This window comes from Panthera uncia, chromosome D4, assembly GCF_023721935.1.
Source record: "Panthera uncia isolate 11264 chromosome D4, Puncia_PCG_1.0, whole genome shotgun sequence".
Lineage (NCBI taxonomy): Eukaryota > Metazoa > Chordata > Mammalia > Carnivora > Felidae > Panthera > Panthera uncia.
In genome coordinates, this window is record NC_064807.1 from 56,073,308 (window position 1) to 56,100,296 (window position 26,989).

Here is a 26,989-nt window from a genome sequence, read left to right on the forward strand (position 1 = left end):
TCACACTCGGCCGCCGCCGCCGGCGCAGCGAGCGGAGACGGGCCGGGCCGCGGCGACCTGACCTGGACAAGCGGCGCGCCCGGGGGCCCAGGCGGGGGGCGGGAGGAAGCGCCCGGCAGCGCCGGCCGCCCGGGCCCAGGAGGAGCGGAGCAGAGAGGAGCTGGGACACGGGCGGGGCCGCCGCAGCTCCGGATGGGACCAGCGCCCTGGGCCCGTTAGTCCAAGCAGGAGCTTCAGGAGAAGCCTTCACTGGGAGATTTACCCCTGCCTTTCCCTCTGCTCCAGCCCAGGCCTCGCTTCGCTCCCCGCCCGCCCATGGTCCCGGTCCTTCCGCGGCGCGGGCCCCCTCCCACCTTACCCCCTTGGTCCTCCTTTTCGCAGCTCTCAGCCCTCCTAGCCCCTTCAGCTGTGAGGTCCCCTCAGGCCTTTCCTTTGTACCAGCCTCCCCCCCGCCCCCACCCCATCCCAGTCTCGGATCCCCTTTTCCTTCCCAGCTAAAGCTCAAGATTCATCAGGCTCCTTCTCCTCTCACTGTCCCCATCCCAGTCACAGGCCCCCTTGGTCCCTACCTTCTCCTGCCACCCTACTCAGCCCTCAGTCCTGGCCCCAGACCGGTGGACCCACTCCTTACCCAACCCCCGGGGCTTCTTCCCATCTCTCTTCACCCGTCCCCACCACTTTCTGTGTCGCAGCCTGCCTAGCTTCTCCTCACTTCTCTCCCTGGCCATCTTCCCCAGGTTCCAGGCTGGGTGGTGCTTGTGCCTCCTCCGTAGGCCAGAGTGGCACCAGGTTCTGGGGGTGGTGGGGCCGCTGCTTTCTCCCTATGGCACTGCCATCACTCCTGCTGTTGGTGGCAGCCCTGGCAGGTGGGGTGCGTCCTCCGGGGGCGCGGAACCTGACTCTGGCGGTGGTGCTGCCAGAACACAACCTGAGCTATGCCTGGGCCTGGCCACGGGTGGGTCCTGCTGTGGCACTAGCTGTGGAGGCGCTGGGCCGGGCACTGCCTGTGGACCTGAGGTTTGTCAGCTCGGAACTAGATGGCGCCTGCTCTGAGTACCTGGCACCGCTGCGCGCTGTGGACCTCAAGCTGTACCACGACCCCGATCTTCTGTTGGGTCCCGGTTGCGTGTACCCCGCTGCCTCTGTGGCCCGCTTTGCCTCACATTGGCGCCTTCCCCTGCTGACTGCGGGTGCTGTGGCCTCTGGTTTTGCAGCTAAGAATGAGCATTATCGTACTCTGGTGCGCACTGGCCCCTCTGCTCCCAAGCTGGGTGAGTTTGTAGTGACATTACACGGGCACTTCAATTGGACTGCCCGTGCTGCCTTGCTGTATCTGGATGCTCGCACAGATGACCGGCCTCACTACTTCACCATCGAGGGCGTCTTTGAGGCCCTGCAGGGCAGCAACCTCAGTGTGCAGCACCAGGTGTATGCCCGTGAGCCAGGGGGCCCTGAGCAGGCCACCCACTTCATCCGGGCCAACGGGCGCAGTGAGTGTGGCCCAGGCTATCTTAGGGTCAGGGGAGGAGGGTCGCTGTATCCCTGCAGCTCAGCACTGGGAAACTGTGGATGGAGGTGGGCACTGAGATGTATGTGGTGGTTGGGGTCAAGAAGCACATGTGGAGAGACCACCTGTGAGAAGGCTAAGCCATTGTATTAGGGGAGCTTGTGGACAGCATAGGCAGATGTAAACAAGGAATAAGGTAGCATGAGAGGTGGAGCCTGTGTCAGAGAAGAAGGTGGGATTGGGGGGAAACTGACTTTCGGGAGCAATACGAGTGCCCTAGAGTACTGGATGTGGTTGATGGCCACTCCAGAATGAGTGTCATCTGTGAGCAGAGACTTCTCAGACGGGGCACCAAGACAGGGCAGAAAAATAGTAAGGACTCCATAAATGGGCTTTTGGATTCAGCGCATTTGTTGGGGAAAGACAGAGTAAAACTGCCACTGACAGTAATTCTGAGCAGTCAGTGCCTTTGAGCCTAGGGAGAGGCAGGGCTGAATGGGGCAGTGAGGAGGGCTGGGTGGGGCGCAGCAGTCAGAGCTCTGGGAAGAGGAGGGGCTTAAAGGCTGATAGCTCCCTTCCTCCGGGGTCTGGAGTCAGACTCTGACCTCTGCCAGATGGTCCATAAAGCCCCAAGGCACTTATGACATAGACTCCAAGGGGGAGGGATGGGGAGCATATGTTGGGTGGTTGATAGGTTAGGGCACTTTCTTCCTTGCTGAAGATGGAAATGCAGATGGTTCAGAGAGGGGGCTGCCTGGGGACTGGGGACTTTCTCAGAATGCTCCTCTGTTTTATACTTGTTCCCAGTTGTGTATATCTGTGGCCCTCTGGAGATGCTGCATGAGATCCTGCTCCAGGCCCAGAGGGAGAACCTGACCAATGGGGATTATGTCTTCTTTTACCTGGACGTCTTTGGGGAGAGTCTTCGTGCAGGCCCCACACGCTCCACAGGCCGGCCCTGGCAGGACAATCGCACCCGGGAACAGGCCCAGGCCCTCAGAGAGGCCTTTCAGGTATCATTTGCGCCAAACGTGGAGGAGGGGGAAAGGAAACTTCTTTGGAGATTCTCTGTCATAAGACCCACAGAAACCCCAGAAACAGGACAGGAATTATGAGCTACAAGAGTGAAATTAACAGAGGCTTTTTGAGTCTCCTATCATTCTTCCTTACTTCCCCACTTTTGTGACTCTTTTCTCATTACTAAGGCTACCTCCCAAGATCCTGGAACATTCTCTTAAGTCCCACTAGTAGACTTTACTGTGAGGGAGAAAAGTTCAGGAAAAGACCTGGTCCTGGGCCCTGGGAAGACTTCCATCCTTTCTGAATAGGCGAGGTATGATTGAAGTACACTTAGATACAAATACGAGAAAGAATATGATTATGTGTCCTGGAACAGACACTAAGAACTTGGGGTTCAGATGAGGGAGAGTCAATGTGAGCTGGGTTTAGGAAAGCTTTTTTATAAAGATGAGAATCTTTTGTGACTTGAAAGATAGATGCCACAGCCCTAGTCTCAGCAGGAGAGAGGATCTAGGCAGTCTGAGCAAAGAGATAAAAGATAGAAATGGACATGTTTGGGAAACCAAGAAGATACTGACCTGACAAGAAAGAAGGGTTGGCTTGAAGCAGATGTAGGAAATAATGTTGCAAAGATATAATCAGATTAAGGAGAGCTCTGAAGCTAAAATTAAGGCGCTTGGACTTGGATGTGGGGTCCTTGATATTTTTTTGTGAAGAGAAATATAAAGACAGAATTCAGGTTGGATAAGAAGAGGAGGAGGTTAGAGGCAGTGAGATCACCTGTATTCGGGTCAAATGGAGTGAGGTGATATAGGCTTCAAGGACAGTGGCAGTAGTAGGAATGGAAAGAAATGAATTTAGGAAACAACTTGCAGGGGAAATTGACATGACTGTTCATTTCACTCCTCTGCTCAAAACTTTCAATGACTAAATTCCTACAGAATAAAGTCCTGACTCCTTATCATGACATTTCAGACCTTCTACAGTCTGTGTTCAGCCCAGGTTTTCAGTCTTGCCTCCTAGTGCCCCTCATGCCCAGTACTCCAGCCAACCAGACCTCTCTCAGTTCCCCAACCCCTGGGCCTCCCTGCCCCCTTGCTGTTGTGCTCTTTGCTCTATTTTTCTGGAATGTTCTTTCTTCCCTCATGCCAAATCTCTGCCCCTGCAAATCACACCCATGAATTGTTCCCTGACTCTTCCACCAATTTTTTCACTATCTCTCCTTTTTCTGAAAAAAGGATTTTAAGTGGCATATAGGGTAACTTTAAAGTCTTTTCAACCCTGGGATTCTCTGAGTCTAAAATTCAGTAGATCTTTACAAGGGCTGGACTTGGGTGGTCATCTTCTCTAATGAGTAAAATTTTGTGTGACTGTAATTGTATATTTAGTGGTATCTGTGAATGACATGTCTGGTATGAGTCTGTGACTGTCACACTTGAACCTGGGCAGTGGCAGGACAGGTTTTGTTTATGCTGTCACTTTTGCCTAAAACAACCTTCTCACCTTTGTCTGGATAATGTGTGTGTATTTTTTAAGGCTCAGATCAGTTATTTTTCCTTTGAGGAAACAATCCTTGAATCCCCAGGTTGAACTGAATTTCCTATTCTTGTGCTTAACTCCATCTCCTATAGAGCTTAACCACATTATCAGTCAATGTTTGAGTCATTTGAATATTGGCTCATTCTATTAGTGTCTGTTGAGCACCTATTATGTCCCAATCACTGTGCTAGGTACTGGTATGCAGTGGAGAACATAACAGATGTAGCCCCTGCCTGGAGCTTACATTTAGTAGGAGAGACAGACATTAAATGAGCAAATAAATATAAACATAGGACAACTTGCGGTGAGTGTTACTAAAAACCCCATAAAAAATAAAACCAGGGGGAAAAAAAAGCGCTTCTCATGAGAAGGGAATGGCAAGGGAATTGTACTCTAGCTAGTGTGGTCAAGGTAGATCTCGGTGGCTCTCCTGGATGGGAGGACTCCATAGCTTTATGGGCTGTATTCTTTTTTGTGGAAGGAATATCTCTCTTTCTTGTCTGAGAATTCCTACCAGTCAACGGGCCCCAGCACTTAGCTTGGGGGGAAATGAGATCTAGTCAGCTAACAATTAGATAAATTAATTCTCAGTTCTCCCACTTACTGCAGGCATTATTCAGAAAAACAAAGAGGGATTTTGCTATGACACAAAAGAAGGGGAAATAGGCAGTCAAGAATATGCTGAGGGGGAAATCAAGGCTTTGGGGTGGGATGAGGGTAAGGGAGTAATGAAGTGTTTTCTAGAAAAACTACTCATGTTGTTCCAGTGCTGAAGCAGGGCAAGGGGTGAGGGAAGTGGGCAGTCAGCTCCAGTCAAGGATGAAAGAGCAGAGAGCCCTTAACCAGAGATAACTGGTCTACTGGGGGAGAGGCTCAGAAATTGAGTATATTGATACGATTTTTCTCACCCATTGAGCTATAGCTACTGGCGGGCAAGGATCATGCTCATCTTTGTATTCCATATGCCTAGCACATACTTGTTGAAGTGAATTACCGGGTGTGTTGGGGAGAAGCGGGGACACGACTAAGAATTTGTCTGCAGAGGAGTAGAGCTGCCAGGTACTATAAACCAAGATGATCAGCCAGGACAGAGAATACGTAGACACAATGGAGCTAAATAAGCAAATGACCAGGCTCTATGGTCCCAGGCTGTGCCTTTGAGGACTACAGGGTCAAACCTAGGCAGAAGTCGCAACCTAGGTGACCAGCATGAGATTGCATTAGAGGAGACACCAGCAGCTAGAATGGAAGTCAGGGCTAGACCGAGGGCCGCGTAAGGCAGAATCTCTTCTGGAGACAATTTTTTGTCTGTTTAAGCCACTGCTGACAGCGCCTCCTGATGTGGCCGAGGGGGCCTCAAACGTAGGCCTCAAGGCACACCGCCAGTGCCTAGGTGTACATCTGGCTTCACTCACAGCTAAACCTGTTTTTGGCAGCCTTTGCTTGTTTTTTTTTTTTCTCACCTGGAGTCCGCTGAAAAAAGGGACACCATTATCTACCTCCCTTCACCTGCTTCTCTCTAGCCCCTGAGCAAGCATAGAAATTCTTTGGACATTCTTCTTCTTTCTTGCTCTTTCTTTTAGTAGCTAGTAACCACAGCAAAACAGTCTAGCATAGCAGTTTTCAAAATGTGGTCTTGGAACCCTGGGGGTCACTGAAATCCTCTTAGAAGGACCATGAGGTCAAAACTATTTAAGAAATAATACTAAGATGTTTATTTGCGTCCTCACTCTTATTCCTCCACGATTGCACAGGGAGTTTTCCAGAGGCTACATGACACGTGCTGCTGTTATCACTCTGGCAGCTGTAGAAGGGGTAGTTGAATATTCTTGTGTTTTAAAAGTTTGTCAGTTTTAATTTCTAAAACATAAATATTGACAGATGTAATCCAAACAATCAAAAGCTCTTTGTGGTCCTCAGTAATTTTTAGTGGTATAAAGAGGTCATGAGATCAAAAAGTTTGAGAACTGCTAGTCTAGCAAACATAAACCTAGAGAATTATGATGTGTTTAAAAAGTGTTAAAAACCTGTTATCAGCCTTTGTATTGAAATATAATTTGTGTTAAGCATGATCTTTTGGGGCTCTTTTCCTGATTTTTTTTTACATCGTTTGTCAACAATATCCTACCCTTCTATTTTTCTTTTATTCTTGAAACAGGTGTTACTGAACAAACCCTCCCAACTCCACCTCAGCCCCCTTCTTTTAAATTTTGCCCGAGGGTGGGAGAGTATTACAAGTATGTGATCAAGGATCCAAATGCCCCAGTAAGAATAATTACATTATGAAGCAAAGTCTAGTCTAATGTAATGAATACATATTAGAAACTGAATTTATTATTTCCTACCTAGAATGAATTTATATATAATAAATCATATGTGATTTATCTAGTATCTCTATGTCCACATGTACTTTCAATGACAGGAATTAACAGAACTGGTAGAAGTCCGTAGATGTTATGTTCACAAAGTCACATTTCATAAAATACATTGATCTGAAGTCTTTCCCTGAGGTTGCGATGCCAATTTCCCATCTGAGACAAAGGCTAGTCTCAGTGATTGGGTAGGCCTGAGGTGTAGGCAGAGGCCAGTGTGTCCATCAGCTAAGGAAGGGAGAATGTGTAAGGTCGGTGGGAGTCACATGGGCACCCCAGTGAGAGACAGAGATGTGCTGACTTAAGGCCAGTGAGATGTGGGTGTGGCTGAGATCACATATGTCGTTTGCTCATCTGTGAAATGTGTGTGGGCATATGACTACATGTTTTCTCTGTGACACATGTCTATTACTTAGTGACATATAGGACCATGCCACTATGCAGGACAGTGTTGGTGATGGTAGGTGTTCCACACGTTAAATGAATGGGTCCACAACTTTTCACAGATGGAATCATTGTCTCCAAGTATTTCCCCCAGTTGTCATAGAACCTGAAATCTCTTTTATTTACTAGATGGAGGCACCGTTCCAAGTGGCCCAAATGAAAATATAAACACTTCTTTTTTGAAAATATAAACATTTAACTGATAACATTAACAGTGATTAAGACCTCAGAGAGGAGCTGTTTTATCAGTGTTGTCCTTGATAGTGAATAGGAAGGGACAGAGCGAGCAGCTGTGAGTGCTGTGGCAGCCTGGCAGGGAGGCTTGGCTGGTGGAGAGGCTTGGGGATGGAGTTGATTTCATCTATTTCCTAGTCTCCACCTTCCCAGAACCATGCACCTTTCATGGAGGAGTGCCACTCACCTCTTCCCAGATGTATTGAACACATTCCATACATATATCACACACACAGGGGCACACACAACACAGAGTTTAGTATCCTCTCAGCCTTCAGACTCACCCGTGTATATTTCATATCATGTGTATTTCACCAAGTTTCCCTATCCTGCTTCCTCTCTTCCCCAATGCCTATCTTGAATCCTTTTCATTCTCCCCCATGTGCTGTTGGTACAGACAGTATTGGTGATCACATACCGAGAACCCCCAAATCCTGAGTATCAGGAATTCCAGAATCGTCTGCTGATAAGAGCCCGGGAAGATTTTGGTGTGGAGCTAGCCCCCTCCCTGGTAAGTAGATCTCTCTTTCCTGAGAGTCAGGCCAGGCTTTGAGGAAAGGCTCTTCTCCCTAACTCAGCATTAAGCCTTGGCCGTGGAGCCAGCCATACATGGGAACTGTCTGCTTTTATACAGGATTTTTCTTTCTGCCCTTTTGTCAAGTGAGGTAGGGCTGGCACTTTAGGAATGAGAGGAAGGAAGGAAGCAAACCAGAAGAGAGAAGAGGTAGAGGGAGACCCCAGAGATGGGAAAGGGGGCTGGGGAGGGGCCTGGCAGTTCATTTGGAGAGCACTGCTGAAGTTACCACCCCTAGATGAACCTCATTGCTGGCTGCTTCTATGATGGGATCCTGCTATATGCTGAAGTCCTGAACGAGACAATACAGGAAGGAGGCACCCGGGAAGATGGACTTCGAATAGTGGAGAAGATGCAGGGCCGAAGATACCACGGTAATGAAGGAGGCCAGGAGGAGACCAGAGGGCTGCTCTCAGGCCTGGGAGTGGAGTAGGCAGAAGAAAATACAAGATACGAGGGGCAGGAGGAAGTTAGTGGGGAGGTCAGAGAACGTGGTAGAGGTGGGCGTGTATTAAGAACAGGGGCAGGGAGGGACTCTAAGGAATTAGAGGAATCAGGGCATAGGAGAGGGGCATAGAGTAGATCTCAAAGTAAGGGCTACTCTTTTCTATCTTAGGTGTAACTGGACTGGTTGTTATGGACAAGAACAATGACCGAGAGACTGATTTTGTCCTGTGGGCCATGGGAGATCTGGATTCTGGGGACTTCCAGGTGATGGGGGAAGAAGGAGGGAGGAGAATGTGGGCCCTGAATATCCAGCTTTCAGAGGTTCAGTGGGGCAGAACCAAAGGTAGTAGAGGCAGGGACTTACTTTCTCTGCTGGAGCTGCATGCTGGGTAGGTGGGAAGTTGGGGGAGAAAAGCAGCCAAATAGCTGGGGTCTGGGAGAGAGGCTGGTGGGAGCAGGCCTGTGGGCCCAGTTTTCTCCTTCCTCACAGCCTGCAGCTCACTACTCAGGAGCCGAGAAGCAGATTTGGTGGACAGGACGGCCTATCCCCTGGGTGAAGGGGGCCCCCCCCCTTGGACAATCCCCCCTGTGCCTTTGACTTGGACGACCCATCCTGTGATAAAAGTGGGTGTGTGCAGGGGTTGGGAGTAATTCTTCCTCCCCTCCCTCCCATTCTTTCACCTCCCCTCCCTAACTCCCCACCCTTAGCTCTGTTTTCCTTGACTTGTATACTGTATACCCCTTCCTCACTTCTTTCCCTCCAGAAATCTGTCTGCTTCTCACACCCTGAGCACCACCCCCGCCCCGTCCACAGCTCCACATAGTCTTTCTCAGGGTCCCCTCTCTCCTTCAGCTCCGCTTTCAACTCTGGCGATTGTGGCACTGGGCACAGGAATCACCTTCATCATGTTTGGTGTCTCCAGCTTCCTCATTTTCCGGTGAGTTCTGGCCTTCCCACCGACCTGCTCCCTCCCTCCCGCTGCCCAGGCTTTCTGGGGGTTAGTGGGTATCTTTCGTTTGATGGCTACCTCTTAGGCCTAACGTCTTCCTCTCTAGCCTTTCTTGTTAAGCTGTCTTTTAGCCTAGGTGTTGTTTTCCCACTTTTGGTTCTAGACTGGGTGTCCTAACTAGGGATTTTGAGTGGGGTTTTATAGGGGCAAAGGTGAATTTTCCGTGAATGCTACCATTTTAAGAAAGAACTTTTACCTTCAGCCTCTGTGTTTTCAAGTGAGCATAGGGCATGTATCCCCTATGTAGAGAATGCATCCTTCTGTCTCAGTCCTGCAGCGAGTCCCGCCTCAGGTATAAAAGTTGTAGCATCGGGAGCTTCGGGGAAGCCGCTGAAACCCCACTGTTGGCTTACGGGGTGGTAGGATTGGGCTTGCCAGTCAACTGAGATGTGCAGTCCTTACAGAAAGCTGATGCTGGAGAAGGAGCTGGCTAGCATGTTGTGGCGCATTCGCTGGGAAGAACTGCAATTTGGCAATTCAGAACGATATCATAAAGGTGCAGGCAGTCGCCTCACACTGTCGCTGGTGAGCCCTTGTCTCAGCTGTCCCTCTGCTTCCCTCTGAGTTCCTGTCCTTTCGTACCCTGGACCTTTCCCAGCACATTGGCCTGTAATGATAGCCCCTGCACTGCCACCATCATCTAATGTTCCTTTCATCCTTCCGCCTCCATGTTGCCCTTGGCCCCAGCGGGGATCCAGTTACGGCTCGCTCATGACAGCCCATGGGAAATACCAGATCTTTGCCAACACCGGTCACTTCAAGGTGAACAGTCATCCGCTTGTTCTGGTCCCCACCATTTCATCCTGTCTCATCCCCATCTATCACCTCTTCCCACAAATCTCTGCCCCTCATAACCTTCCTTCCTGTGTCCAGCTGAGCTCCTGGATGTCCACAGTTCTCCAGTATTTCCCAGCACCCAGGAACTAATTTCCCTTTTCCTCTTTCACTCCTGCCATCAGGGAAATGTTGTTGCCATCAAACACGTGAATAAGAAGCGCATTGAGCTGACCCGGCAGGTTCTGTTTGAACTCAAACATGTATGTAATGGTGTGTGGGTTCAGGGTTCAGGGTAAAAAGGGATGGAGAAGAGGAAAGGGGGAAGAAGAGAGGGGAATAGTAAAATTGGCTAGGAGGTCAAGGGGTTTATTTATAAGTGATTTTAAGTTGCAGGTACAATTAAGAGAAAGGCTCTCTCATGCAGTGGTAGATTTCTGTATCTCTTTGAATTCTCTCCCCCGCCCCCTCACCTTTTGTTGTTATTGTTGTTAGATGAGAGATGTTCAGTTCAACCATCTCACTCGCTTCATTGGTGCCTGCATTGACCCTCCCAACATTTGCATTGTCACCGAGTATTGTCCTCGTGGGAGTTTACAGGTAAGGGAAAGGTGGAGATTCTAGGGGCAGGGGAGAAAGGCCTGTGATAGCTAGTGCTACTAGGATAGTCACATAATCTGTTCCATGTCACTACCAGGATATTCTGGAAAATGACAGCATCAACTTGGACTGGATGTTTCGTTATTCGCTCATTAATGACCTTGTTAAGGTGAGTCTTCCCCACTCTTCCTTAAGAGTTCATCTGCTTTCAAATGCCTTTGTTTCTTGATCTTTGCTTTCAGCTTCTCCTTCCTAGTCCTCTAAAAGTCCCATTTTCTCCAGTTCCCCTTATATCTCTGGTTGGGCAATAATGGGTAAATAAAAGGTCTGGAGTTTTTAATTGGGGGAGATGTATTGGCCACAATGAGTCCTGTACTTGTAAAGAAGTTTCGTGTTCCTGCCCTAAATATCTCTAATCTCTTGCCATCATCTTTTTTTGTTTGTTTGTTTTTAAACCTCCACGAGCTTATATTAAGATTTCTTGGCAGGAAAAAAATGAATGAGGTCATCAAACATAGAATCATGTATTCTCTGACCAATATTTGGCATATCTGCTCTTTTGTTCAGAAAAACTGAAATCTTATAAAGAATGTTTACTAGTAAAACTAAGAGAAACCAAGGAAAATTATACTAAACCTGTAGTATCTTCCCATATATTAGGTTTTAGCTATTTTCAAGTGACCCAGAGGCCCGTGGGTATAGAGAGGTATGAATTTGAATCTTGCATGAGTTGGACAGGTGTTTAGAGCAAGTGCTGCAGCCAGTGAGTCAGCCCAGTGGGTCACTTGTACTGCACCTGAAGCTGGCTTTGGCTTTTCTGTTTAATTCTCATGAGGTTATTTAGAATTTGTGTGTGTGTGTGTGAAAGTTTGCCATTAAATGAGATTAAATATTAGGTAAAGTTGATGTGTTGGCTGTGACATTAAATATAAGAAAAATATGACTTTTGAGAGAACAATAATTTGATGGAAAAGTGATTTAGAACAAAGCCAGAAGCCTGATTAATCCTTTCTGTATCCACAAATTTGGTGACTCCCAAAGGTTTTGTTGATATCGAAAGGAATAAAAAGGAGGAGTTCATAGAGACTGGAATTATGAATTGTTTATGTGCAGAGCTAAATATTTAGACACAGTTGTTTTGGTTAGCATATAGAACACTGCATCCTTTTTCTGTTCCACCTGAACTGACGTGGGTGGGCTCCTAGGGTTTCATTTTGGGAAGCATCACTCTGCCTTCTTAGGACCTGCCTAATGGTCCCTCATACGCAAAGGTTTTCTCCTGTCTGGCCCCATGGGGCCAGAAGTGTCTGGTTTCTGTGTTGGCTTGGCAGCTGTCTCCTACTTTTGTCCATTTTCCAGGGTTTTACTAATTTACTATTTTCTCCACTTTCTCTCTGGCCCTTACTTTCTTCCTCCATCCTGACTTGCCTGCCTACACATGGTTATATGTTAAAGTTGACAACTGGTTAGTCTTGGTACATCTAGGTACTCTGGATAGCTGGGTCTCTAGCCTTCCTAGGTTTTCCTAGTGGTGGCCGTACATTTGAGGCCATCATGGGTGTTAGTCACATCAGTCTTAGAGTTCACCCTCCTAGTTCTGTTCACTACTCAGAAGACTGACTGCTCTTTCTAGGGTAAATAACTGATAGCTCCCCTTGTCCTTCCCCTTAAACATTTCTTGTCCCTGGTGCCTAGGTGCCAATATACCGTTTATGGTACCAGGAAGGGATAACTGTCCTATTCAGCCTGCTTCTTTGGGTAGAAACTGCAAAGGATGCCTTCCAAAAGTAGCTTATGGTTTTTATGGTCCCAAGATCTTCAGACAGCTAGCTAATGCCCATCTCATAGAGAGGGGGTATCCTAAGCCATATATGATCCAAACCCATGACTTGATCTGTATCCTGCAGGGCATGGCCTTTCTCCATAACAGCATTATTGCATCCCATGGGAGTCTCAAGTCCTCCAACTGTGTGGTGGATAGTCGTTTTGTGCTCAAAATCACAGACTATGGCCTGGCCAGCTTCCGATCAACTGCTGAACCTGATGACAGCCACGCCCTCTATGCCAGTGAGGCCTTCCCCCACAACTCACTTTTATATAGCTCCTCTGGCCTTGATCATTTCCACCTAGGGAGGGTGGGAGAGGGAGATGGAATGACAGGAACATGGGGAGTATTATGGGCTCTTTTTGAGGACCTGGCCAGCCTGTTCCTTCTTTTTAGAGAAGCTGTGGACTGCCCCAGAACTGCTTGGTGGGAACCCGTTGCCAACCACAGGCATGCAGAAGGCTGATGTCTATAGCTTTGGGATCATCTTACAGGAGATAGCACTTCGCAGTGGTCCTTTCTACTTGGAGGGCCTGGACCTCAGCCCCAAAGGTGAGAGTCAATCTACTACCCACAGACTGCTCTACCTGGGGGACCCTGTTCTTCATCCAAACCCTTTATCACCCTCAGAGATTGTCCAGAAGGTCCGAAATGGTCAACGGCCATATTTCCGGCCGAGCATTGACCGGACCCAACTGAATGAAGAGTTGGTTTTGCTGATGGAGCGATGTTGGGCCCAAGAACCAGCTGAGCGGCCAGACTTTGGACAAATTAAGGGGTTCATTCGCCGCTTTAACAAGTGAGAGGGCACTTAGGGGGCAAGGGCTCCCCAGGGATAGAAGCCTCATCAGTCTTGGTGGATGAGGCGTGTGGGGCTGGTGGGGCCAAGAAGGTGGGTTGGGTAGGAAGTCCTGGGAGTCTTGAGAATCTGGGAGCAGGTACCATATTCTGGCCTCCCCCCAGGGAGGGCGGCACGAGCATACTGGACAACCTGCTGTTGCGCATGGAGCAGTATGCCAATAACCTGGAGAAGCTGGTGGAGGAGCGCACACAGGCCTATCTGGAGGAGAAACGCAAGGCTGAGGCTCTGCTCTACCAAATTCTACCCCAGTGAGAATTTGTCACCCTTCCCCAACCTTCCTTTGATATTCTACTCTGTTGAGTTCTGCCTGATCAAGCTCCTGAGAACTCACTTCCCAACTCTTAGAATGCTGCTTTGTTATATCTTGACACAGTGAGCCTTTCTGGCTTTACACAGTGTGTTTTCATTTTCTCTTCAAATGAGCTTTGCTGCCTTCTCTCTGCTATCCCTTCTTCTTAGGACACTGCTCTACCATGCCTTTGCACCGGCAAGTGTATGTAGAACAATCCCAACTTGAGACACTTAGTGCCCATCCCTGGGGTCCCCTTCTAACCCCCACCACTTAAATGCTTTACTTGAGCTAGTCTGTAATGTCTTCCCAGCCACCTTCCTCGTCTTCTACCAGGCTTAGCTTTCATAACTCCTCTTCTGCTCAACCATATACCCCTTTTCTCTCCCCCTCTAATCCTCTTTCTCTCAGTTTGGCTCATACTGCACCCTTGCTTCCTAGTTCAGTGGCAGAGCAGTTAAAACGGGGAGAGACTGTACAGGCTGAGGCCTTTGACAGTGTTACCATCTACTTCAGTGACATTGTTGGCTTCACAGCTTTGTCAGCAGAGAGCACCCCCATGCAGGTGAGAGCCATGGGTGAGAAGTAGGGGGTGGGATAGGGATCTGGGGAACTTCACTGGGGCATAGGAATCCTTGATAATAGGGGAGATTCCTTTGTTCTGGAGTTCCCATATTTTGTTCTAGCTTATGGGTTAAGAATTCTTAGAAAGTTAGGCACAGGTCTCAGGGGCTCTACTTTCCCATCCCTGTTAGGTGGTGACACTTCTTAATGACCTGTATACCTGCTTTGATGCCATAATTGACAACTTTGACGTCTACAAGGTGAGAGCCAGGGCTACCCTCCTACTGAGACCCCTTTAAAACCCAGTCTCCCCAAACCCTACATACCTACCTGCTCCATTGGCAGTTTGCCCTCCTGGGTCTCCAGCACCCTAGTACTGGGTGCCCTTTGTAGACAGACGAGGCTCTGGCACTCTAATTGTACATCCTAGTCTAATTTCTTGTGAATCCTCAAGCTGCCCTAATCGGAACCATCACAGGATCTAGAGCCTATCTGCCACTTTTTGCCTAGGGGTATAAATATTGTCTATCGTCTTTTCTCTTCCCTCCATTCTCTCCAGACATGGACGAATCATATGGGATGTAGGTACAGAATGACTTATGGGGCTGAGGAACAAGCTACCTTGTAAAAAATTTTCTTGAAGTCATTGAGTTGGCACGGCGTGGGCTTTATTTACTGTGCCTGGCAGTAAAAATCATCAGGATTTAGGTGTTGACTTTGTGACTGTGTGGCCTTGGGCAAGTAACTGTAAAGCTCCTTGAGCCTCAGGTATTTTACCTAGAAGATGGGAATAATAGATTTATTGTGGAAATGTCTAACATTACACCAACAATACATATGTGTTCCTGTCCCTTTATTTGGACTTATTCTACCACGTCTGTTATTACTGTGACAATAAACCCTTTACTCAGATTGACCAATTATGCACACTTTACCCCCATTTGCTTTATTTTTTAAAAATGTATCTATCGACCTAATTACTTTTTGAACCATTTGAGAGTAAGTTGCAGGCATAGTGCCCCTTTATCCCTAAACAGTTCAGTGTCTAGTTCCTAAAAACAGGACATTCTTTTGGATAGCTTCAGTACAGTTAACACAGCCAAACGTCTGCTTTCTTACCTTGGACAGTTCAGGCTGTCTGAGGCCTATTTCACTGGGCCTGCCTGACCTCACCAGCCTCTGTGCTCTTCAGGTTAGGCCTGTTTCCTTGCTTCCCACCTCCTGACAGCAGAGCCTATTTGTTCACATCTTGTTGCAGACAGGGTATCCATTCCCTCAGCAAATGGTTACTGAGTGTTCACCAGGTACAGGGGTGGTTGTGGGAGGATTTAAAGACGCCCTGAAACTCTGCCCGCGCCCCACCCCTGATTCTCAGCACCACAGCACTCATTTTCCAGTCGATGCTCTGGCCTCCCAGGCTGCTGGGATGACTCATAGTGGTGTCCAGCTTGTCTCTTTCTGCTCTTACCCATTCCCACTGATACACATAGAGGTGACCTTTTATTTTTTTTTTTATTTTTTATTTTTTTTTATTTTTTTTTTTTTAACGTTTATTTACTTATTTTTGGGACAGAGAGAGACAGAGCATGAACGGGGGAGGGGCAGAGAGAGAGGGAGACACAGAATCGGAAACAGGCTCCAGGCTCCGAGCCATCAGCCCAGAGCCTGACGCGGGGCTCGAACTCACAGACCGCGAGATCGTGACCTGGCTGAAGTCGGACGCTTAACCGACTGCGCCACCCAGGCGCCCCTAGAGGTGACCTTTTAAACCCCATCTCAATCAGGTAGAAACGATTGGAGATGCCTACATGGTGGTGTCTGGTCTCCCAGGCCGAAATGGTCAACGTCATGCCCCGGAAATTGCTCGTATGGCTCTAGCACTACTGGATGCAGTTTCTTCCTTCCGCATCCGCCACCGACCCCATGACCAGCTGAGGCTACGCATAGGGGTCCACACGGGTAAGGCTGACTCTCACTCCGTCCCTCGTATCTGCTTTTCCCAGGCTCTCCCAACCTGTTTCTTTTCACAGGGCCCGTCTGTGCTGGGGTTGTTGGCCTGAAGATGCCCCGCTATTGTCTCTTTGGAGACACGGTGAACACTGCCTCCCGAATGGAGTCTAATGGTCAAGGTAAAACAGTAGCCCTCAACCCCAGCCTCAGCCTCAATTTGTGGTGCCCTTTTCTTCTTTTCAGAGTTCTTCCAAATCTCTCAGTCTGAGAGACCACAGTTCCTGACCGCCCCATTCTTGGACATATTTTGGTTCTAGCGCATGTGCCCTGGGAAGACTGAGAGCCTCCTGAGGGGTGGTGGTTTGGTAAAGCTCTCTCCAGTACTGCCAACTCTTCTATTGTCTTTTCTTTGATTCATTTTTCCACCATCCCGGCACCCCATCCCACCCCAGCCCTGAAGATCCATGTCTCCTCTACCACCAAGGATGCCCTGGATGAGCTAGGATGCTTCCAGCTAGAGCTTCGGGGGGATGTGGAGATGAAGGTGATGGCAGGCCATGGGGGAGGGGTCATGGAAAGGGAGGATGAAAACAATTATGGGGATCATGGGGAAAAGACAGAGATAAAAAGAATAACATAGAAGAATCTGAATTATCTTCACTCCCCCACTTCCAGGGAAAAGGAAAGATGCGAACTTACTGGCTCCTAGGAGAGCGGAAAGGCCCTGCTGGGCTCCTGTAAACCCTACTTCTTCCTAAGTGAGACAATCTCCTGCTGCTGGTACCTGGGTGGGCAGCAGTCACCATCTCTCTACACACCGGAAATGGACACTGTCATGTAAGATGGAAACCAACGTGCACAAAAACCCTACTTTGTAAGGAAGTTGTTGCCCTTTGCAGCTCAGCCTTGTACATATACCTGCCTCCCTCTGGCCTGGTTCCCTTCTTCCCTACCTTCTGTAAATATCTGTATCTAAACCAGAATATTTTGGCCAAATATAAAACAACAAAAAATGTCATGGTGTCAGAGTCTGGGTTAGGGGCAAATCCAAGGAACATGGTTACTCACAGAATCACTGAATTAGCAGTCTCAGGATGAGAGAGAACCCTTTATGAGAAGCCTCTTCACCTAGTACAGACAGAATTCACTTCCTTTCCACCTCTCCAGTACAGACAGAAATCGATTCCATAGTCCATATCCCTCTTCCCTCCTCAACCCTTAGATAGTAGTTCCACCCATTCCACCTCCCTGTCCTCCTCCCTGACAGACAAGGGAAGATATTTCTCCCAGTTGGTGGGAATAATTCTCAGGTTCATAGGGCAAAGGCTGCCCCAGAGACAGAGGCACTGGTGTTGAGAAGCTGCAGTTCTTCCGGAATGGCGTGTCCAGAGTCTTGATGCTACTGACACCCTGGAGGAAGGCCAGAATGAGGACAGATCCCGCTCTGCGCCAAGCCAGAACAGAACAGCCTCTTCCCCCTCCTTGTTTTCCCCGACTCCTAACACCCTCACACACCGGTAGCTGTGGTGCCCTCTGTATCCAGAAGGTTTCAGGTTGCTCCCGACGGTAGTCGTGAGGCTGGAAGGGAAAGATACTGAAAAACTCTTGGTTTGAAGCTCCCTCTCTTAACCTCTGCTGCTCTCCCACAGCCCATTATAGCCCAGCCATACAAGCGCGGTGGGATAAGTTCTCACCTTGGTTGGGGCAGGAGGCCCGGCTTGCACCAGCTCCTTTCGGTAGTCATGGTGTGTCACAGACTCGACCTCAAACTGCTTCCTTGTGGCTTCCAGCTCTGCCTGCACCTCTTTACTGTATAGTCCTGGGGGCATCAAAGCCATTCTTCCCTGATTTTTGTCTTCCCCGCCTCCCCTTTACCCTTCGCCCAGCCTCTCACCAGATCTGGTGGCGCAGGAGCATCTCCAGCATGGCTTCACGCTTTCCTGTAGGAGGGCAGGGAGTGGAGAGAGTGGGAGAGTCTGGTTAACAAGCAGGCCCAAAGAAACAAATGTGAGAAAAGAAGGAAAATCATGGGGCTTTACCCTTGTACCCATTAAACAATCCATAGTCCCACTAGAAATTCCTTCCTCTCTTTTATCTCTGATTGCTCATTCTGGCCCATTCTCTCATGCTTCACACCTCGAGTTGGCTGATAGCAGTTTCGAGGGGGCTGGTATGAGTCTTTCTGAGTGGTGCTGAAGGACATGGGTGACTGTAGCTGCAGGGTCAGCAGTCCCTGGTGTCCATGTCGGAAGAAGAAACTCTCAGAGCCATCCTGCATGCTTGGGACTTGATCCAGGTGGTTGGTAGCTCTCTGTGGGCCCCAAGTTGAGTGACCAGGATGTCCTTTATGGCACCCACCCTCATCATAAACTACTGCCTCCCCCAGGAAATTGGGGACAGTCTTCAGGAAAAGGGAGCAGGTCAAAACCTTAATACCTCCTCCTCCCAGTTGTAGAGAAGGCTGTGGCCCCGTGGCAATGTTTCATTGGGAACCTTACACTTCCCTTCAACCTCAGGGGTCTTCCAATGCCCTCGGGCACCAGGTTCTGAGACTTGCAAAAATTTCCAGGGTTGTTTCCGAGGTTCCCAGTGGCAGTAGTGATTCCAGGAGGCATAATTAGGGACCATATCTGCTTGGGGGGTTCTGAAACTTGGAAGATTGTGGGGGCTGGGCTCACGGTCATGGCCACGGCCTGGACTAGGCCCAGAGTCAGTAGCAGGACCAGGGCCAGAATCAGGACCAGTGTCTTGACCAGAGCCATGGCAGGGACCAGAACTGGAGCCAAGAACAGGGCCAGGACTAGAGCTAAGGTCTTTTGTAGTACAGGGATCCTGAGCAATATGGGAAACATAGATAGGCTCAATGCCAAGTTTCCCATGGCCAATGCTGTGGGTAAAGCTGGCTTCAGTGCAGGGATCCCCCAGAAGACTGTCAGAGGAGTGGTTCATGAGAAGGTTCGGCTCAGAGTGGCACGCTGGGGTCTTTGCAGATAACACAGTCGCTTTGTCGGTGGAGGAGGCTGCAGCTGCTGTAGTTGCGGCTGCCAGGGCCGATATAGGATGCCCATCCGAAGAAAATGGTTCTGAAGTGGACCCTAGTCCTTCAGTGCCAGGCTGTACATCTAAAGATCTGAAAGAAAGCGAATGCGACAAAGTTGTCAAAAGCGGTGTTAAGTCCGCTGACCTTTCTCGTCCCCTTACACCAGCCGCCAAAGCTGCCGCTCTCACCGACATCTCCATCCCTTGGTAGACTGCGCGGTCTCCATCTTCGGTCTCCAGCTACCGGGTTGCCATAGAGACGGCAAATAATTCCAGGAGACTGCGCAGGACTAGAGTCGGGCGGAAGTGTTGGGTGGGGGTGGAGACAAATTCTCTGCGGGGCGGAAGTCTTAAACCTGGGGAAGTCTAGGAAGTTTGCTTTGCGTTCAGACTCCGTTCCGCCTCAGCCCAGCTGTTAAGGTTCCGCTAGTCTAGGGTTCTGCCTTCTACACTTAAGCATGATTCTGAGGCTTTCTAAGGTGGTTCTTTGTGTTGGAGACAAGCACAGGGCTGTAGTATCAGTGTACTTGTGTAGGGGCAACAGTTAACTTACCCGCAGTTCATTCTAAAAAATGGGGTGGGGCAGGGAGTCTTTTAAAAGTTTAAGGTTTAAAATACATCAGACAACTAAAAAGCAAAATGGTGAGACATGGGGATCAAAGAGTGGCAGCCTTTTTTTTTTTTTTTTTGGTGTGATTACTTCTCCTTCAGTAAAAGACCCTCATGTTGGCCATCCTCCTCCCAGACCACCCTAGAACTTGTCTTGGCATCTGAATAAGGGCCAGGATTGAGTGTCTCACCCCTGGGTTTCAGTCTTTCCCTACTCATATAGGCTTATTTCTATTTCTATTTTTCTAGAAGCTTGACCCAGGTGGACCATTTGTCATGAGGACCCACAAATCTATAGGCAAATGCTTCTTTCACTACAGGATGGGCCTCCTTAATGTCTCTCACTCAGACCATAGTCAAGACCATAATCTTTTTTTTTTTAAGATTGTATTTTTAAGTAATCTCCACACCCAATGTGGGGCTCGAACTCAAGCCCAAGATCAAGAGTTGCATGCTCCAACAACTGAGCCAGCCAGGTACCACAGGATCATTATCTTTAATGTTTTCTTTTCTATTTGTGAGATAAATCTTTATATATTTAAGACAGTGATCCAAAATTGAGGGAGAACAAGTTTATTAGCATCATAGGGTTCCTTTTCCCCCACCCTCCAAGAATCCAGGTCTCAGGTTCTTGGTCAGTTGGAAGGTTCAACCTGGAGGCCACTGGAGCTGTCGGCCCCCAAGTACATGAATGTGCAGATGATACACGGACTGTGAGCCCAGCTTCCCATCATTGATCACTGAAATGGAGCTTGGGGTTAGGGGGTCAGGATCACGGGAAAGGTCAAAGAATAAAGATCATATTGAAGGGTAGGTGTGAGAATTCATCGGCAAGGGGCTCAATGGCCAAAAGTCACTCACCAAGTCGGTATCCATCTCCCAGCCCCTCAGCCTTTGCTGTCTTCTTAGCCACAAGGAGAAGATGTCCTAGAAGCTAGAGGGAAAGGGAGGGAGATGGGTGGCTTCATTCACAGGGAGCAAAACCTCTAGCTGAGTCCAGGGTTCCCCCCAAAGCCAAACCTTGGCTCTATTCTTCCCACCTGCTGGTCTTCTTCTTCAGCCTGGCTAATCCGAGGAATGGGCTTCTTAGGAATGACCAGGAAGTGCACAGGAGCCTGAGGGGCCACATCACGGAATACGAGACACTGGAAGCAGTGAAAGGCCAGAGGCCACTTCGTTACTTCAACAGGCTGATGGTACCTATTAAATTCCCAAGGGGATGGGTCCTAAGGGCACCCCACCTGCTGGTCCTCATACAAAATGTCAGCTGGGAGGCTTCGATCCAGGATCCGGGAGAAGATAGTTGGGGCTGCTCCCTGAGGAGCTGCCTGCTGGGCCTTCGACACTTCATTTCCATCGGTCACACCTGCAGCTCCTCGGACCTGAAGGTGGGTCAGACATACCCAAGGGAGGGGGTTGACAATACCTCTCCCATATAGTCAGGAGCTGGCAGAGGCCGGGCTCTGATAATCATTAACTTCACCCTTCTAAGAACCTATTAGTGGCTCCCATCCTAAGGAAAATTTCCTCAATTTCAGAGTGTCAGCAGTAAAGAGTAGGGTCAGATAGTGCTGAGCCTGGTTAGATACAATACAGGATTCAGTACTGCAATTGATTCCTGTTCCTAAAGTGTCTAGTAAATTTAGCACTGTTCAGGAGAAAGGACACAGGATGAGAACTGGAAACTTAAGATTTGGTTCCTCTTTTATCACGGAATTACCTTAGATAAATCCCTCCTCTTGGCTTCAAATATAAAGTTTTCTGCATCATCTTTTAAGACCATTGGCGCTCTTTCCCTGTACTCAAGCCCTGTTACTAAGTTTCCACTTATTTCCATTACTTGTTATCTAATCTCTAAGGTATTTTACCTGTTTTATTCAGGTTTTCACACAATTTCCCTCTTTGACACAAACATGTCTTGGTGTTACATCTGAGCTCTTTTGTGAATTTTAACTCCAGTTCCTTGAATCAGTGAAAGGAAGAGTTAAGTGAATTCAGCAACGACAGCCGCAGGGGACTGAGGGGAGGGATGCCCGTTTCCGGGGGCTCAGAGAAGGCTCAAGTCAGTGCTGTCACACTATGGGAGAAAGAGTTGGGATGAGCCTGACCCCTCTGATAAATGGGGAAGATGAGAGATTAACACTTGTGTTCAGAAGGCCAGGGGTCTGAGGAGGGCAGGAGACTGGCTCCGAGAAGACAAACCTCACTTCCTGCAGGGGGCACTCAGGAGGCTGCCCGGAACAGGCGTTCGGTTTTAGGAGGCAGCAGCCAACGCACCGACCCTGTCGCAACCTGGGCGCCCGAGCCACCGCCGAGAGGCTGCTGCCGACTACCAGCCCGACCTCGCCAAGCGGCCTGGGAGCTTGCGCCTCCAGGAGAGGCAGCATTCCCTGCCAGACGCTCGGGCTCTGTCCCCGCGAGGCCAATGGGCTGCACGCGCCTGGGGGAGAACGCCGCCCCGGAGGGCAGCAGAGCCCGCGGGACGCCCTCCGCGCCCCCGCGGCCGCTCCTCACCTGCGCCCCCCGCGGCCCCACCAGCGCTATAGCCCCACGCGCCACGCGCAGCCCGGCGGCCACCACCAGGGCCGCCGCCATCTTGCCCTCAGCCGCCGAATCTCTCCTCCGGCCAGCAAGCAGGCCCCGCCGTCGCCCGAGGTGGGGGCCGCCACGGAGCCGGCAAACGACGGCCATTGGCTCCGCTGGAGGCCGCGAGCGAGCCCTGCTATCCCATTGGCCGCGCTCCTGGGCTTCTCTTGAGGTCCTTTGGACCTGAGGGTGGTGTCATTCACTCCACTGGCTCCGCCGCCACGGTGGAGGCGGAATCTTTTCATCCCATTGGCTGCTTCTGCCAGCTCGTGGGCTAGTTTTCCAGTTCATTGGCTTCGACTTCTGGTCAGAGTGAAAGTTCCTTTGCCATTGGGCTCCCTAAGTGTTTCCCCAAGAGACTTTCTCACTCCATTGGAAGGATTAAGAGACGTGGGATTTAACTCCGTTTGGCTCTGCTGCACAACATTGGTGCGGCGCCGAGCCTCTGACATCGTAGACCCTCTCCCCGCATTGGTCAGAAGGAGGGCGGGTTCTGAGGGCACTCGGCGCTGGCTGGCTCCGGGAATCGCCGCAACCCCTGGAGGCCAAGGTTTTAGGAGTCCCGGAAGAAGGGGGCGGGAATGCCTGCCATGTGAGGCTGAAGGTGAACTGAGACCGGTCCTTTTGTCTTTTTTTTTTTTTTTTTCTTGTAATTTATTGTCAAGTTCGCTAGCATACACTGTATATACACAGTGTGCTCTTGGCTTCGGGAGTGGATTCCCATGATTCATTGCTTACATACAATACCCAGTGCTCATCCCAAGTGCCCTCCTCAATGCCAGTGATGGCCATTCCCACTTCCACCCCCAACCCCCATCAACCCTCAGTTCTCTGTATTTAACTGGAGGGATAAGATAGCCAGCGTTTTCCCCACGAGGGCATTTCAGACCCTTGAGCATTTCAAAGATTTTTAACTTACTCATCTAAGGGCAGTCCCTAGTTTATGTTCTTGTGTGCATACTCCAACATTGAAGATTCTGCAGTTCGTTTTCAGGACTTTTTTTTTTTTTGTTTTTTTTTTTTTTTTTTTTTTTTTTTTGCTTTCTTCTTCCTCTTTTTCTTCTCCTCCTCCTCTTCTTCCTCCTCCTCCCCCTCCCCTCACCTCTCCCTCCTCGTCCCCTCCCCCTCCCTCCTCCTCCTCCTCTTCTTTTTAACGGGAGGCGGTGATAGTGACCTGTCTTTGCACACGACTAACAAGCAAAGGAGTAGGTATCCAATGTTCTTTTCTAATCAGAAATGGTGTATGAAACAGCCTCGTACCTGATATTTTCAGTTAGTCGGGTTTGAGGGACAACGGGAGTGTGTCATTGCTGGGTGAGAAGTATATTTCATTTTGTTGGAATATATATTTTTGACCTAAGGAACAGGGGTCACAAAATGCTAATATACTTACCCAACCAAGGTTTAGCCTGACAGTTAACACTTAGGAGAAAAGCCACCACTGTATCTTTAGGTGGTTTTTGTTGTTGTTGTTGTTTTAGCACATCAGTGATTGTGGAATGAATAACATTTGGTGTTTCATTTCCGTTCATTATATAAAGTACATATGTATTGGATGTATATTCCTATTCTGCCCCTTACAATTTTCCATATTATTACATAGTCTATGTAAATATACTTTGTAATGTCTGCATATTACTTCCTTGAATGAGTTTATTACAGTAACCATTCCTTTACTGTTGACTATTGAATTCGTTTCGGTGAATGGTCATTATGGCACTAATTGCATATCACCAGTCAAGAAGAACTCTACTTCTGGAGATAGGAATAATCTTTTGTATAGCCATATTATTGTTAGAAAGGCCTTTTTCCTCCAATGGGCAGACATTTGACCCTGTAATTTCCCCTAGGAGTTCTAGCAGTCCAGATTGCATTCCTTCCTTTGGAAGGACCGATAGCTTCCCCAAATGTGGGGAAATGTAGACTGACTGGCCTTTTCTCTGTGCCCTAGAGGCTGTATGCAGTTCTCGTGGTGCCTCTGAGACAGCAGCAACCCCTAGAGCTGCTCTGGAGAAGTTCAAGAGATAAAAAGAGCTGGGATCTAGGAAGAGGAAGGAAACCAGCCAGGCAGGGTAGGTGACTACAAAGCACTTTGAAACTGGTTATTTCTTTAGGTTCTCAGGGAGAGCAAGTAGCACAGAGATTATTCCTCTTTTATAGATCCAGAAACTGAGGCCCAGAGAGGGAAAGTGATGATATGCCTAGGATCACAGAACCAATTAGTGCCAGAATCTCCCACTCCTCATAAAAATAATCTATGATTCACTGATTTTGGCCCCTGGCCTACAGTTTTTACTCCAAACTTTGTGATCCCTGGCAGCTGTTCTCACCTGAGAGCTGCAGCTCTCTGTAGGTTCTGACCACTGTCTCCTATACTTCGATCCCTACCACTACATCTGCTACTGCACCTTATTAGAGCGTTCTAGTCCTTTGACTGTTCCTTTATTTAATCTGTCAGTTGCTTCCTGGCTTCACTTTCTTTCCATTTGTACGGTCAGCTCTCTCCATATCCTCAAGCCTTCTTTTTTGCTTTATTTTCCTGATCATCCTCCCTGATACCTTCCATCACCAACCATCAATCTATTTTGTTTCTCTCTTCCTCTTTAACTAGATTCCTGCTTTCAGCTGTCCCTGAATCCTCAACTATCCACTGATCGGTTTTTCTCCAGTTCCCCACCTTAGCCTTCCCACACCTTCGCCTCTGTCTTCCCATCTCCTACTCCCCACTCTTATCCCTCTCCTCCCCCACCAGCAACTGACCTTGTCTCCTACTTCGCAGGGGAACTTCAAGATCCTCCTCCCTGCAGCTCAGGGAAGTCCCCATCCTTTTCTTTCTTCCTTCCTCTTGGTCTTAGGAAGCGGTGTTTCTCCTGTCTAGAACAAATCTCTTCACCTCTGCCCTGACCTCATTCCCTCCCTCCATCTTTGGCATCTTGTCTCACCAGGTATCTCTGTTTTTCTTCTGCATCTTCAAAATCTTTTTCTCTGCTGGTCCCTTCCTTTTTTCCCTCCTAAAAAATGCTTCCTTGACTGCACATCTCCCTCTGGATATTGTCTGACTTCTCTCCTGCTCTTTTCATCCAAGCTTCTTAAAGAAACTCTTTCAAACTTACCACTTGGTTTCTACCTCCACTGCATCACTGAAACTACATTATCTGAAGACCTTCTAATTGTAAGATCCAATGGACACTTTTCAGTCTTTATCCTACTGGAGTCCCCAACTGCATCTAACATCAGTGTTTCCTCTATCCTTCTTAAACCCCCCTCCCTCCTTGGCTTCCTTGAAGCCACTCTCCTTCTGATGCCAGAGCTAGCAGCTTGAGTGTGGGTGTGGTGGAGGCAGATGCTTTGATCCAGCCTCTCTCCTGTGCGGTGCCCTCTCTTGTTCCCAACAGGTACCAACTCTAAGGTCCTAGGGTGTTTGTCACTGGGCTGGGTTCTGTCCACCCCATACAGAAGCAGGCCAGATTCCAGTGGCTTCCGCTTTCTTTATTGCTGATTTGAGCCAGGCTCAGAGAGGCTTGCGCCAGGTGTTGACAGCGTCTCTCCCTGGAGGAGGGAAAAGCAGAGGTGAAAGGGTCAGGTATGGGGGTCAAACTTAGGGCCAGGCCACAGGCTGTGTGGGCCAGGGAGCCCAGGAGGTCTGGGGTGGGTGCTGGGATGGCCGGAGGGCCCCTGTGTCTGTAAAGCCTCAGAGTCAGAATTCCTGACGATGGCTTCTCAGAGGGTAGGCATCTCTGCAAAAGGCACACAGTCTGCTCCTGGGGTTGGAGACCGGTGCAAGTGTGGGATGCAGGCGCTGAGAGGGTGAGGTAGTCCTGGATGGGATGACTGAGGGTGGGAGCACCTTCCTGCCTGGCTTTCTGACTATGGTCCTGGAATGGTCCCGTTCCAGGTTGCCCCCTGCCCCCTTACCGTGAGGCCTCCCTCCTCGTCGCCGGGTCTCCTCAGTCTCAAAGAAAGTCTCATGTTCCTCCCAGCGCCGGTCACAGGCCGCACAGAGGAAATTAGACTCAAAGCAGTTGCAGCAACAGCCTAGGGCAAGGGGGAAGCCAAGACAAGTATAGGGAATTGGTGCTTTCCCACGGGCTGACTACGTTCTCCTCTCTTCCTCACCAACCACAAACCCAAGTTTCTCCTACCAGTTCCCCCATCCTCATCCCCAAACCATGTGCATCCTACCCATGCCCACCCCTGTACTCCCCTCACCCTAGAAATTACCTTTCACCCTGCAGGAATGGGACCCAGTAGCTGCATGGTCTTCATGGCTGTGTTTGCAGCGACATTGGGCCCTCCAGGCCCTAGGGTCAAAGGTAGCTCGTCTTTTAAGCCAGAACTCACCCACCTCCTCTGGGCGTGATGGGATAAAGCAGAACATGAGGCAGCGGCACTGGCCCACATTGCAGGGCACAGATATGTCTATGGGAATGGGGATGGATGGGAGGATTAGACTGGCACCTAATAGGGCCTGGCTTTCCTGTGCCAGTCCCCCTCTCCCATACCAATACACACACACTTTCTCTCATACATCCCAACACATGGCCCGAGTATAGTTTTCCCTCCCCATGGACAGGGGCTGGTCAGTTCTCCCTACCTGAGACGATCTGGTGCTCTCTCAACAAGTGTCCACAAAAGCATTTGGATTCATCTCCAATTTGGAAACAGTCCCATAGATAATGGGGGCAGCGCCAGCCAATGTGGAGACCTGAGTGTGGAGGGATTAACAGGGAAGAGTGAGAAGGAA

General features: G+C 49.2%; 4 protein-coding genes across 7 annotated transcripts in view; 1 reads left to right on the top strand and 3 right to left on the bottom strand.

Moving 5' to 3' along the window:
* The first annotated feature begins 1 nt into the window (after nt 1).
* NPR2 (natriuretic peptide receptor 2) lies at nt 2-17,039 on the top strand. Its single transcript, XM_049626152.1, is given in 23 exon segments — nt 2-1,490; nt 2,315-2,520; nt 7,514-7,627; nt 7,929-8,064; nt 8,307-8,401; nt 8,628-8,702; nt 8,704-8,761; nt 8,991-9,075; nt 9,552-9,672; nt 9,835-9,909; nt 10,107-10,184; nt 10,417-10,521; nt 10,619-10,690; nt 12,429-12,588; nt 12,743-12,898; nt 12,977-13,145; nt 13,310-13,456; nt 13,939-14,062; nt 14,253-14,321; nt 15,846-16,020; nt 16,092-16,190; nt 16,464-16,555; nt 16,687-17,039. Coding segments are annotated over 23 exon segments (3,144 nt in total). The 5' UTR covers nt 2-823; the 3' UTR covers nt 16,753-17,039.
* A 67-nt stretch (nt 17,040-17,106) lies between these two features.
* Nucleotides 17,107-19,740, bottom strand: SPAG8 (sperm associated antigen 8). 2 transcript variants are annotated; one of them, XM_049626170.1, is made up of 7 exons: nt 19,240-19,738; nt 18,448-19,141; nt 18,148-18,322; nt 17,906-17,951; nt 17,706-17,820; nt 17,527-17,589; nt 17,107-17,421 (listed from the first exon to the last, which is right to left on the bottom strand). In XM_049626170.1, the coding sequence occupies exons 1-7, from the start codon at nt 19,275-19,277 to the stop codon at nt 17,230-17,232; spliced, it is 1,323 nt and encodes a 440-aa protein (XP_049482127.1). In that variant the 5' UTR covers nt 19,278-19,738; the 3' UTR covers nt 17,107-17,229. The 2 variants fall into 2 exon arrangements, with proteins under 2 accessions (XP_049482127.1, XP_049482118.1); XM_049626161.1 differs by having other exon boundaries at nt 17,107-17,589; nt 19,240-19,740.
* Nucleotides 19,741-20,216: 476 nt separating this feature from the next.
* HINT2 (histidine triad nucleotide binding protein 2) lies at nt 20,217-22,425 on the bottom strand. Of its 3 annotated transcripts, none has more exons than XM_049626190.1 (5): nt 22,174-22,383; nt 20,901-21,041; nt 20,700-20,804; nt 20,521-20,593; nt 20,217-20,410 (listed from the first exon to the last, which is right to left on the bottom strand). In XM_049626190.1, exons 1-5 carry the CDS (start codon nt 22,348-22,350, stop codon nt 20,397-20,399), a joined length of 510 nt encoding a protein of 169 aa, XP_049482147.1. In that variant the 5' UTR covers nt 22,351-22,383; the 3' UTR covers nt 20,217-20,396. The 3 variants fall into 3 exon arrangements, with proteins under 3 accessions (XP_049482147.1, XP_049482139.1, XP_049482154.1); XM_049626182.1 differs by having other exon boundaries at nt 20,217-20,399; nt 22,174-22,301; XM_049626197.1 differs by lacking the exon at nt 20,217-20,410 and having other exon boundaries at nt 20,533-20,621; nt 22,174-22,425.
* Nucleotides 22,426-25,719: 3,294 nt separating this feature from the next.
* FAM221B (family with sequence similarity 221 member B) overlaps nt 25,720-26,989 on the bottom strand; it is a 13,511-nt gene continuing 12,241 nt past the window's right edge. The window contains exons 4-7 of the mRNA XM_049626239.1: nt 26,840-26,950; nt 26,467-26,664; nt 26,161-26,280; nt 25,720-25,794 (exon numbers count right to left, since the gene is read on the bottom strand). Coding sequence (XP_049482196.1) covers nt 25,757-25,794; nt 26,161-26,280; nt 26,467-26,664; nt 26,840-26,950 — 467 coding nt within the window. The 3' untranslated portion in view covers nt 25,720-25,756. The remainder of the gene's footprint in view (nt 25,795-26,160; nt 26,281-26,466; nt 26,665-26,839; nt 26,951-26,989) is intronic.